The following is a 13,183-nucleotide window of genomic DNA, read 5'->3' on the forward strand; positions in this document are numbered from 1 at the left end:
TAGTGATGCATTTTTGTCTGCATGGTTGATGTAAATATATTGAGGTTGGAGCCACAGCTTGGTGCTTCTTCAAAGCCCTGCGATGTCCTTTGAGAATTTTAACTCGGATGCCTCTGGGATTTATTGAGTTTGCGCTGGATTCATCTGCGGTTTTTGCAGTTGCATGTTTTTTTTTTTTCCCTCCCACTTCCCCTTTGGCTATAATGCTGTGTTTGTAAACACTAGACAGGCTATTGATTGCATATGTTGTTTTTTTGTTAATTAATCATATTCTTTGAGATAAAATAGCCATTTAATTTTAATGTATGAAAATAATTTTATTAATGTAGATTATAGCACTATTTATTTATTGTTTTATATATATATTTATTTATTTATATATTTTATTATATTTTGTAAGTTTCCTACCATAAATATATATCAAAACTTAAATTTTGATCAGTAATATGCATTGCTAATGACTTCATTTGGACAACTTTAAAGGTGATTTTCTCAATTTTGTTTGCACTCTCAGATTCCAGATTTTCAAATAGTTGTCTCGGCCAAATATATATATCCTATCCTAACAAACCATTCATCAGTGGAAGGCTTATTTATTCAGCTTTCAGATGATATATATATATATATATATAAAATAAAAAATGTCCCTTATGACTGGTTTTGTGGTCCAGGGTCACATATTTTATAATTTAAAATTATATTTTATATAATAATAATAATAATAATAATAATAATAATAATAATAATAATAATAATGTGTGTATAGGTTTTTTAATTAAATTTTAATGTATAAATTAATTAATAAATATTAATTATTTTAGCAGTTTTTTTGTTTAATTATTATATTCTTTAAAAAAAAGTTATTCTAGTGTATGTATTTTACTGTGTATAAAACCTTGTTTTTTGCAAGCACACAATCTAAATGAACTTTGCTGAGTGAATGCATCTCAATAAATTGGGTTTTGATGCATTTCCACAGCTGCTGCATCTCAGTCAAGTTTAGCATTCACAGCATTTGTCGTCTTCAGTATTGGGACTAGAAACAAGCAGACGTTTAGCTCTACAAGTGGTGGTCCTTATAGTCATAGCAACTGAGAATTGAAACAGGAGGAGATTTAAATCCAGGCGTCTGCGAGCTGTTGCTATGTGCACGTCACGTCTAGGCCTTTAAAATTTGTCATGGCTATTTACAATAGTCTCCCTTCCTGTTTCCTCCTCAGTTCGTGCAGCATGTGCCAGTTGTAGACTTGCACAAACACGCGCAAACACACCCCTTTTCGCCATGACCTTGGAAATTTTGTAGCGTACGCTCTGTGTTTGAGGTCTGACACGGATACACCCGAGACGGTGAATGGCACATAGCATATGGAGCTGCCCTGCTGAGAGGGTTGCCATGTTGACTCACAATTACCCTTTACTTTAATGTAGTGCTCAATTGTGGTCACAGCCTTGGCAGAATCTCTGTACTGCTACTGTAACAAGGACTTGTTCTATGGCACCCTCTACTGAGAGCTTTACACAGCTGCGTACACAATGACATATCTCGCTTGACAGTTACACTAAGATGGTCAAAACATCGCCCTGTGGTTTTGCAAGGTCTTAACAGAGACATTCCAGGGAGTGCGATGCGAGATATTTCCTCTAGGCATTCTGTTCTCTTGTGTTTAGATAGAAACGGTTTTGATGGTCTTTTATTTTCAATGCAGGTAGTTTTGAAATATCTGAAGATTTAAATATTGAGAAAATCGCCAAATGAAGTTCTTAGCAATGCATATTACTAATTAAAAATTAAGTTTGGATATATTTACAGTGGGAAATTTACAAAGTATCTTCATGGAACATGATCTTTACTTGATGAAGAATCAAGTAAACACAGATGAAGAATGTCAGTCGTAACCATATTTATCATTAAAAGGGTGCATTTTTCAAGTTTTATGCTATATATCCTAGATTTTATGCTAAATAGAATGACTTAAGACGAACATGGTGAAAAAGGAACAGTGTTTATTTTGAAAAGAGCAAATCCCAGCAATTATGTGTGTTATGCTGAGTGGAACTTAATTACAGATAACACAATGAAAAGGATAGCTTTGGGACAATATTTATTGTGAAAAGCGCGTTTTAATAAATACATTTTATTATTTTGGGGCAGTCGAAGTGCAGTACTTTATTTTTACCTAGTTGTAAGCAACAAACCATAGAAATTTTGTTAGTTAAGCTCAGAAACATTTTGAGGAGAGCTATACAAATCAGTAATTAGAATAGTTTTGTGCACTTAACCTAGTCATATTTTAAAAATCCTAGCAATTATGTTTGTTATGCTGCATGATCACAGATATCATGATGAAATACAGTATACGTGACCCACAAAGTCTTAAGTAGAATGGGTATATTTGTAGCTATAGACAAAAATAAATTCATTATAAGGGTCAAAATTACCATAAATATATCAAAACTTAATTTTTGATTAAGAATATGCATTGCTAAGAACTTCTTTTAAACAACTTTAAAGGCAATTTTCTCAATATTTTGATTTTTCTTTTTTTTTTCTTTTTTTGCACCCTCAGATTTCAGATTTTCAAATAGTTGTATTCTGGCAAATATTGTCCTATCAAAAGAAAGCTTATTTAGCTTTTAGATTATGTATAAATCTCAATTTCCCTTATGACTGGTTTTGTGGTCCAGGGTCACATATCCGCTTTTTCGAAATCTTTATACAAAAAAAGCTTAAAAGCAAAGGCTTTGTGCATGTTATTGTATGCAGTTGTATTCCACAAATTGTATTATGCTAAGTTTAACAAAATAAGATAAAAAGTATAAACGATTATACAAGCTAAAAGAGTTTTGTTAACATCTTTGAAAGCATATGGTTGCTAAAAAGTAGCTCACGCGACTGAAATACAGTTCCAGTAAAAACAAACTGTTGCTCCTTCTCATGGGAGTGGTCAGAGGAGAGTTCAGGACAGTATGTAACTTTGAGCTGCCAGACCTTTGTCCCACTGCGGCCCGTGCCAAAGCACATTGCGGTGACCCACTGCGGTGCTAAGAGGCAGCGGTTTGCCCATATGTTTGTCAGTTGTGATTTCCACAATCTTATATATCACTCCCTGCATTTCTGCCTGTCTCGGTCTCTTGAGTAAAACCTTGGGCTGTTATCTCAATTGCCTCTCTTTCCTTTTGTCTTTCAGATTCTCACTTCTTTACTGCCCCTTTCCTTGACTTTAAAAGCCTTTTAAAATCGAGTCACAATGAGGGTAAGGGCTGAGATCTGCTTTTGTTAACAACTTGATATCCCAGAGCCCCATCTCTCACCAGTGACCTTTAAACACTGCATGGAAATCCCATAAAACACCCCAAACTGGCATGTGCCCACCTAGCATCTAATAACCTGCAGCTTTTAAGGACGGGCACAGTAATATGTGCCTTTATTTATGTCTGCAACACCCTATTGAGACTTTTTAGTGAAAGGCCATCTTGTACCACACGCTTGGATGTATTATGCCGGCTCAACAAAATGGCTTCAAATGCGCCATTAAGAAGAGGTCCACCTGACCCATAAGCATGACTGTAACAGGCGCATGAAAGCTGTGGGAATTCAGGCTTTGCCTGATTGTTTGCACAGCATTTTGGAAAGCATGTTGGGGTGTTGTGTTTGAGTGAGCATGCATGCATTGAAAAGACGTTCTTTGACTGCAAAGGCATGCATTACTGTTACTACTGCTAATAGAGGGTTTGTGCTTACATCACAGTTTGGGCACTTACCCAAACGGCTAGCCATATTGGCAATACTCGGATGTAAACAACAGCATTGATTACATAGATAATGTTCTACTGAATACATTGTTCTGCTAATTTATGCTGTTTAAACCATGGAAAAAAACATGTGGAAGCTGCTAATTTGTATTGAGGAGTACACAATATTTTGACAAACTAAAGTTAATAGGTGGTTAAGGTAATTACAAGCAATATTAATTAAAATATTAGCTGAATATTTTACCTACCTGACAGGAAATTACTTACAGAAACACTAACCTTGTCAAGATTCTTGCCCTGGAAGTCCTGCTTCACTTTGACCAACCACAAATGCCTTTTGTTCCTCAGGCAGTTTTTTGCACTCTTGTTCTTGATTTGTTATAACTTTTGGCAGTCTAAAATACTGTAAATGTAACAATATATAAGCATAATAAGCCAAATATGTTCCGTTCACGTGGCATTGTTTAGGCTACGTTTAGTGCCGCTAATATGGCCGCGTCCTGAAAACACCCTATAAGCATGTAGGGTTGGGCGATGTCTACAATGGATCATAGCGATGAACGATGATATCGTATTCAGAAAGCAATCCAAGCTAAGTCCCTTTAAGGCAAGTAATTTCACTCGGCAGCCGTCTTGTGCAGCTCCTATCTCTTTGAATGGGCAAACATCAGATTTTTCAAAACTGTTCACCAAGCGTGACGCGCTGACTTTACGAATCAATGATTGGCTCTTTCATTTAGAAGGCGGGGCTTCGCGGCCATAACAAGCTTTACATTTTTCCGCATTGAAAACTATACGAGTGACACGTCTTGGGTATTCTATATAGTCTTTGATTCCATGGAGCTATTAAATGGACTTGGTTAACCGCTTGCTAGCTAGCATACAATTTCACTTACCACACAAACAGAGTTAGGAGAGATGACAGGACGACGGTGAATGATTTAAAGAGCTTGAGCACCCTGACAAATATCTAATCTTGTTAAATGTGTGGTAAGTACTGCCGCTTTGTATAACAGTGTATGTGTGATCACGAATAAAAGTAAAAGTAAAAGTTTACGCGTATTTAAATGCGATTTCATTTCCCCGCATGTTAATAGGCTCTAATGCCCGCAATTTATGTAAGTTACAGTATAATTACCCAATGATATATTTGCGAGAGAAATCATGGAAATATATTTTTCCTCTCATCTCATATTTATTCCCGTTAGGCAACATATAAAAACACTTAGCATCCACCTACAACACATTAACAACATTCATAGGAAGCAGAACAACTTAGAATAGCAAATGGGTGAAAAACACCCCCAGGTGAGCTTTATCTCTTCAAAAATGTGCAGATTAAGTGTATTTCATCATCAAGTCCTATGAACTGTTGACGTTTGATGTAATGTTCTTTTAGAGCTAAGCACATCAATAAAAATTAAGTGAAAGTACCAAACGCAAGTACGAACACGTTGTTTTATTGTTTGTTATAATGAACGTTGCCTTGTGCAAATACTTTAAAGGTTTTACTCGCACTTAAATACGGCGATAACAACAGATAAGATCGAGTTTTATCCTTCATGCATGCCAGTTCTACAGGTTACTTTGCAGTCTGCTTTTATCGCAACATTCTTCTGGATGCATCATTAAATTGTTCTGACCTTACTTCACGGTCAAGCCTATCTACGTAGTAAATAAACAAAACGTTCAGGTATTACAGCATGTGCTGGCAATGTTTGAGTAATAACCTGTAGTGCACTAAACAGTCTACAATGAAAAGTACACATATACTGTGTATTTAACAAAGGTGATAGTCTACTTTCGTTTTTTTAAAGACAAAAACAACTATACTAAAACAACTTTCAGCTATTGACCTTAGGATGCCAGAAATAGAATCAAGGTCAATAGAATATAAGTTAAATTTTAATATATTCCCAAACATTTGGCAGTGTCTGCCTGTCCACAAAGATTGCCACTTTTTCTATGTTTGGCTTGTTACAGTACTTACTGGGTGACTTGTTAAAATCTAATCTTCCATCTATATTAACACATACGGTGTTTCTGTGTTGACAGAACCCGTCCCAGCTTACTCGTCGTGGCAAAGGGAGAGTATGGACCGCGAAGAGGCTCGACTGTCGCCCCACGCCGGTGGCAAGCTGATTCGCCAGCTCCTGGAGGAGGACAGCGACCCAATGGTTTCGCCGCGGTTCTATGCTTATGGAGACGGTCAACAGTATCTGGACGACACTGAGGTTCCTCCATCTCCACCCAATGCTCACTCCTTCGTGAGGTAAAACGACAAACCCGTGTGTGCTATGGAAGATTAAATACCATGTGTTTTTTAGAGGGTGAAATTAATGATGTTCTCCATACAGTAGGCGAAGAAGCTCATCATTAGGCTCCTGCGATGATGACCGGGAAGAGCTCACTTCAGCCCAGCTTTCAAAACGGATCCACGTACTCAAGAAGAAGATCAGGAGGTTTGAGGAGAAGTTTGAGGAGGACCATAAATACAGGGTGTGTAGTGAAGCAGTCTACTTTGAAAAACATTCTCAGTATACCATATATACACTATTTCCAGATGAAAGGACCAATGCAATTTAAACCCTGGACCGCAAAACCAGTCACAAGGGTACATTTATTTGGACGATATTTGGCTGAGACACAACTATTTGAAAATCTGGAACCTGAGGGTGCAAAAAAATCAAAATATTGAGAAAATTGTCTTTAAAGTTGTTCAAATGAAGTTCTGAGCAATGCATATCACTAATCAAAGATTAAATTTTGATATATTTACAGTAGGAAATTTACAAAATGTCTTCATGGAACATGATCTTTATTTAATATCCTAATGATTTTTGGCATAAAGGAAAAATCGCTACATATACAATTTATTTTTGGCTATTGCTACAAATATGGCCATGCTACTTAAAACTGGTTTAGTGGATTTGCTACAGATACTGAGTTTAGTGTTTTCTCCACAGCCTTCACATAGCGACAAAGCCGCCAATCCAGAAGTTCTCCGGTGGATGAATGAACTGGCCAAGATGCGCAAAGACTTAAAAGGTATGGATGAAATTCCTCTCGCTAGAGCAACAGTGTTATGAAAGTGATTTGTATCATTTAAGCCAAGCTAATCCATCCTTCATAATATTTTGTTCGAACGAAATGTCTCTGGTGTATAATTTCTCACTAACCTTTGTGGGTTGGGCCTACCAGGAAAACAAGCCCTGATCTAATCTGCTCTGCAAAGTTCTTATAAACAAGTGGCTCCATGTTCTGGCTTCCCTGCACAGATCACAAGTTGCTAAAGTCAGAAGAGGATTTGACGCCCATCCCCCGACAGCGCAGCAACACGCTTCCCAAGAGCTTTGGATCTCAGTTGGAGAAGAAACCCACTGAGACCAAAGCCCCCAAACCCCCTGTGGAGAGCACGCTAGAGGCAGTCACGACCAAACTGCAGGAGAAACGCAAGGAGGCTGGCCGGCCTGAAGACATTAAGGTGCGATTTTGAGTTTTCTTGTTCCCCATTTAACCTTTTATTTGATAAATGCAGAAATCTTTAAATTCTCATCCTTTGTTCTTTGATCTTTAGGACATGACCCGTGAGCAAATAGGAGCAGAAAAGGTGGCCCTTCAGAAAGCGCTTTTATATTACGAGAACATCCATGGGAGACCAGTAAGTATGCAGTTCTTCAAAAAGTGCAATATGTTCGAGATTGTCGAGATTGACTTCAATGGCTTTCTTTCTGTTACCCTTTCTAGATCACCAAGAACGAGAGGCAGGTCATGAAGCCTCTATACGACCGATACCGACTCATCAAACAGATCCTCTGCAGAGCATCTGCCATTCCGGTCATTGTAAGTTCTGATTCCCACCATTTACATTTTTCTTGCTGTTCCTTTCCATTGTCCCATTTCAGTTTCTCCATTTACTGGAGAAATCATTTAAGTAGGAGTTGATGTACATCAGGAATGTCCAGTCGTGCTTCTGGAGGACTATCCTTCAAAGTTAAGCTCTAATCAACCATACCTGAACCAGCCAAGTCTTCAGGATTACTAGAAAACTTCCAGGCAGGTGTTTTGAGATAGTTTGGAGCAAAACTCTGAAGGACAATGACCCTCAAGGAGCATTATTGAACATCCTTTGTTTACAGCTTCAACTGTTTAAAAACCGAAAAGTGATATACATGTGCTCCCAATCAGGGTTGCCAAATCTGCGGTTTTACTGCGAAATTGGGCTACTTTTATACGATTATCGCGCGTTGTTTTTCAAGTCTTCAGATTAAAGCAATCTCTCCAGAACACTATTTGGACAGTAAATGCATATGGGATAGTTTTGATTAGCAATTAGGCTGGTTTTGTTTTGCATACCTGGCAACCCTGCTCCCAATGTTGAAGGCTAAATAGAAGACGCGAATAGAGGTGAATCCGCGTCGGGTGATGCGAATTACACGTTTGCCACAAACACCTCAAAAAATTTCAATTTGCATGACTCATTCTCGCGCAAGACATTTAGCGAAGAGCTTACCACATACAAGTTTGCTGCCTATGTAGAGCGTTCCAAATTGGTCCAAATTGGCAGCGAGTCCGCTCACTAAGTTTTGGAAAAAAAAAAGCTAATACTTATCCAAGCCACGCTAGCAGACATGCGTAAGCTAGTGTTATTGTATTAAAGGCTAGCTAGCTGCCATTTCTACTTTATTCTTAAACTAAAACCGCATGGATAAGTCTCTGCAGTATTAGTAGAGGAAATAGCATTAGCAGTAGCACAATATGAGCATTTAGCTGCAGCATTGATGCGGTGGCAGTGCCGGGGCTTGTTAGCGTCGCTAAGCCCGTCTTTAGCAAGAGCTCAAGAGTAGCTCACTGAGGTCATATCCTGTAGCTGGATATTTGCAACAGTATTCCTTATAATTCCTAAGTCTCTTACACTTAGCATTAAACTGCCAACCTGGTCATATTCCCACAGTGCTGATACAATGTTTTCCCTCTGCTTTATGCACTATGATGTGTATGTGAAATACATGCAAATATGTGACTCTAGACCATAAAACCAGTCTTAAGTAGCACAGGTATATTTGTAGCAATATCCAACAATACATTGTAGGGGTCAAAATCATCGATTTTTCTTTTATGCCAAAAATCATTAAGATACTAAGTAAAGATCAAGTTTCATGAAGATATTTTGTAAATTTCCCTCCGTAAATATATTGAAACTTAATTTTTTTGCTAAGAACTTCATTTGGACATCTAATAAAGGCCTTCAGATTCCAGATTTTCTAAATAGTTGTATCTCAGCCAAATATGGTCCTATCCTAACATACCGTACATCCATGGATGTATAAATCTTAATTTAAAAAAATTGACCCTTATGATTGGTTTTGTGGTCCAGGGTCACAAATAATACTCTACAGTCTCATTATATGTGGTGGAACTTCTGGGCACACTTGTGAATTGTGTCTTTTAGCTGTAGCTTCTCCATTTTTTTATTTAATGATATGCTTCTCCAGTTAAATTTTTGTGTTTTAAACCATGGGTTCCAAATTTACCAGACCCATTTGCCCTAAAACAGTGGTTCCCATTTCTGGAGAACCTCCAACAATGTACATTTTAGATGTCTCCATAATCAAACACCACAGATTCAACTCATCAGCTCATTAGTAAAGACTCTGAGACCTCAAATGTGTGTTTAAGATATTAGAGACATCAAAAACTTGCATTGTTAGAGGTTCTCCAGGAGCAGGATTGAAAACCACAGCCCTAAAACACAGGTCTTCATCCATGGTCCTGGAGACCCGCTATCCTAGTAGTCTAGTTTCAACCTGCCTGGTCAAGTCATCCTGAAAACCTTAATTAGCTAAGGTTAAAGCTGAACTTTGCAGAGCAGCTGGTCTCCAGGAGCAAGAGTAAAGACCAATTTCTTGAAGTGCCACCTTCAGATTTCAAGGTTTATGTAATGGAAACCTTATAGTTCATTAGTGAACTGAGTCCTGCCCTTAGTGGGCTGATGTGAAGGTAGTTTACTGGGTTGTAACGTCACTATTAACCCACCACAGGGCTCGCCTTCCAGCAAGCGCAGAGGCCCCCTGCTGCAGCCCATTATCGAGGGTGTACCAGCCCTATTCTTCAGTGACACCAAGGTGAAGAGCTGTTACTGCTCAACCAACCAGTGATTCGGCTGGCCCACCTCCTTCCCTCCACTAGTTTCCTCATTAACCTAATCATGAATCAGTAACTGCATGGGAGTGCTGTGAGATTCGGCTCCTGCTGATTCCATTGCCTTTTGATCACACCCCTGTTGGGTTTCATATTAAAGAAAAACTCAAATCAGTAACTCACGTAAGCCAGTGCACTAAATGCTCCAGTTGGAAAGAATATGATTCACTGCAATGCTGGAGCACTGATGCTTTTCATTTGTACTAACACTTTTTACGACAGAGGCTTGATTCACAATGATTGCTAAATGTCAATGAGATTTGCCTTCAGAATCAATATTACGCTTTATAGTGCTCAGTTTAAACTCTCAGAGTTAAGCGGCAACTGATCTAACCGGCGCCATCTGCTCTTTTCCAGGAGGAGGAGGAGGGCTCGGACGACGACAGCGACACCAGGACACAGTTCACGGTCACGGTTAAGCCGGAACTGAGCATGCTGGGACTTCTCGACCAACTGGATGAAGACACGGACGGTTTCATCTCGCCTGTTGATGAACTGTCGCCCTCCAAGAACACCACAGACATGAGACTGTCCAATTTGCATGCTGCTTCCATGTAAGTATAAGGTTTAGAATAGAAACCTATGTCTTAGGGCGCTTGCACACAAGATAACGCTTGAGTGTTTTGAGATCGTGAGGATGTGGAAAAAGCATTGTAAACCAATGTATTTACATTTAAGAATATTTTTTTGGAAACGCATCCCTTCTAAACTGGAGGTTAGGATTCCATGATGCAGAAAACGCAGATGAAATCACAAAATCCAGTCATAAAAACAGAATTTACTGTACGTGGAATGTCACAGAATTTGCCAAATTTTGGATGAATAAATCAAAAGTAGGTCAGTACACTTCAGTCAAAACGCAATATGGACTAGTGTCTGAACATAAAGACACAAAATACTATTTAAATATGAATAAATACTGAAGCGTGGTGTTTTCATCCTCTGTCGTCTCAATATACAATTACATAAACACAAACATAATCTCTAAAACTGCTCTAACAGTCACTTCATGAGCATTTTACCATTTCTTGTTAGAAAAACCAAGACTAATGTCATATCCTATACAAATAGAAACTTCTTCACAGCAGCCCCTCAAAATAAAAGTTTGGTTTAACTTGAAGAAATTATGACAGAAATATATTACTGAATGTAATGCCAGTACTACTACTACTAATAAAATTATTATTAAAACATTAGTTTAAAGAAATATTTAACATAATTCATTTACTAGAAAATGTAAATACTTAAGATAGTATTTCTGGGGGGGGGGGAAATAATATTAATAATAATTTTGTAGGGCCTTAAAATGTCATTTTTGTAAAACCTTTAATAAATTGCTGTAAAATTGTGTAAGTTTTGCAATTTTAATTAATTAAAACAGAGTCTAAAAAAAATTTAAATGGAAAAAAAAAAACAGAATCTGTTAAAAAAAATGAATTTGGAACAAAAAAATAAATCTGATTTCAAACTAAACGTGTAATAAAAGAATACAGATGCGCAACTATTTCAATTTCCAAAAGCACAACTGGACAAGTCATTATGGGTCAATGCTTGGTAGTTAAAATTTTCTCAACCTTGACTTTTTCTAACCCTTTTAAATCGATGTATTTGTGATGTTTTCTACAACTCTTGTGTGTAAGCGCACCTACAGACCTTTCACTTCTCTTGTACTCACATCCTTTCTTTTGTAGAGCTAAATTTGTAAGATTGAGAAAGCAAAATGCTCAGTAATATGTACCAACCATTGAAACCTCAAATGATTGCATTGTTGCTGCGGTGGGTAGAAAGAATCCTAAAACTTTCCACTCCTTCCTAAACAAACACACAGGCAGGAACTTGTGGAGCAACTCCAGGAAGCCCGTGAAGAAAAGAAAAGGATCCGCAAAAACCTCCGTGACTTTGAGGATCAGTTCTTCAAACAGAACGGCAGGTAACGAAAACGTCCTCAATACGACACATTTTTTTTATAAACTCTACCGAGAAAAACCATCTTATTGAATGCTCTACTTTTGCTGTTCCCATAGAAACGTCCAAAAGGAAGATCGCTCACCGTTGGCCGGAGAATACAATGAATACAAGCACATTAAAGCCAAGCTAAGGCTGTTGGAAGTGCTGATTAGTAAAAGAGACTCCTCTAAGTTCATCTAGGATTTACTCTACTAGCCAAACAAGGACCAGCCACTGCTATCCAAAGCAATATAGTGTGTACAAAGACATGTTCCTATTTCTTATTGACTCGACACAGGGACATTTGGTTTTGAAGGACGCCAAGACATGCCTGGTTCACCATTTGCAGATGTACAGTACAGCGAAATGGACTTGTGTTCTGCTTTGGACTTACGTTGGATTTCAGAAAACAGTCAGATTACTTGTGAATCTCTGATCTTAATTCTTTTGGAAGCCCAGAAGGATTTTTGTGTTGTATCATACGACAGTTCGTATCGATTTTTAGATTTTTTTTTCTATATTAATATTGCTGTAATATAGAAACAACTGTGTTTCCGCAATCAGACATAAGCTTTGAAGAACATTGAGATAATGCGTCTTAAATCGTCTGCGTATATACTTAGAGATGAGGAGAGTTTATCATTATAGGAACTTTTCATATTTGATGAATTGAAGAAGGCAACCGATTTGTGGAAGGAAGGCTCTCTGTATTTTTTTTTTTTTTTTCAATATTTGCTGGTGCCATAATTCTTTATTTTGAATGTTAATGCTTAATTTTTTCCCCCCACCAAGACCACTGACTAAGCTAGAATTTACTTTATTAATTTTCTGTGCAAATGTGCAAATGAACAACTGTAAGAAAACAGAAATCTGTTGCCATTCTCTAATGGTGTGAAAGCGCACAAAGGTACTATAATCCTTTCATTGTTATTTTTGTACTCCAGTGTCTAACTGGTCATCAAATCACTGTTTAACAGTGATGTGGGTGGATTGAATCCCCCTCAAAACCGTCTCTATTGTTGGCGAGCAATAGAAAGCAAAACTGGGGCCTCACTGAGCGTTTACGCCTCGTGAACGCAAATACAGAGTGAGAACATCACCCCCTTGTTATTCTCCAGATTGGAAAATTGTAGTGACCTTTGTTTTTACTGAACGTGACAAGGCTGATGGATAAAGATGAATACTGTGTGTACATTTTAGTACATGATTGTATTTGTATTTTGTATATATGATATAAAACCAAACTATTTTTTCTGAATAAACTGGTGTTGGGTATTCATTT

The 13,183-nt window shown here is 37.7% G+C and overlaps 1 protein-coding gene across 8 annotated transcripts in view; it reads left to right on the forward strand.

Moving 5' to 3' along the window:
* The window catches only part of fam13a (family with sequence similarity 13 member A), a 72,561-nt gene extending 59,421 nt beyond the window's left edge, over positions 1–13,140 (forward strand). For 2 of the 8 annotated variants that reach the window (XM_073842043.1, XM_073842045.1), the window contains 11 exons: positions 3,189–3,254; positions 5,809–6,025; positions 6,111–6,252; positions 6,720–6,801; positions 7,032–7,237; positions 7,331–7,414; positions 7,501–7,596; positions 9,795–9,878; positions 10,312–10,508; positions 11,783–11,884; positions 11,979–13,140. In XM_073842043.1, the coding sequence (XP_073698144.1) occupies positions 3,189–3,254; positions 5,809–6,025; positions 6,111–6,252; positions 6,720–6,801; positions 7,032–7,237; positions 7,331–7,414; positions 7,501–7,596; positions 9,795–9,878; positions 10,312–10,508; positions 11,783–11,884; positions 11,979–12,102 (1,400 nt within the window). In that variant the 3' untranslated portion in view covers positions 12,103–13,140. The remainder of the gene's footprint in view (positions 1–3,188; positions 3,255–5,808; positions 6,026–6,110; positions 6,253–6,719; positions 6,802–7,031; positions 7,238–7,330; positions 7,415–7,500; positions 7,597–9,794; positions 9,879–10,311; positions 10,509–11,782; positions 11,885–11,978) is intronic. The other 6 variants (XM_073842044.1, XM_073842048.1, XM_073842046.1 and 3 more) reach the window with 6 other exon arrangements.
* The last annotated feature ends 43 nt before the right edge of the window (positions 13,141–13,183 follow it).

This window comes from Garra rufa, chromosome 6, assembly GCF_049309525.1.
Source record: "Garra rufa chromosome 6, GarRuf1.0, whole genome shotgun sequence".
Taxonomy (NCBI): domain Eukaryota; kingdom Metazoa; phylum Chordata; class Actinopteri; order Cypriniformes; family Cyprinidae; genus Garra; species Garra rufa.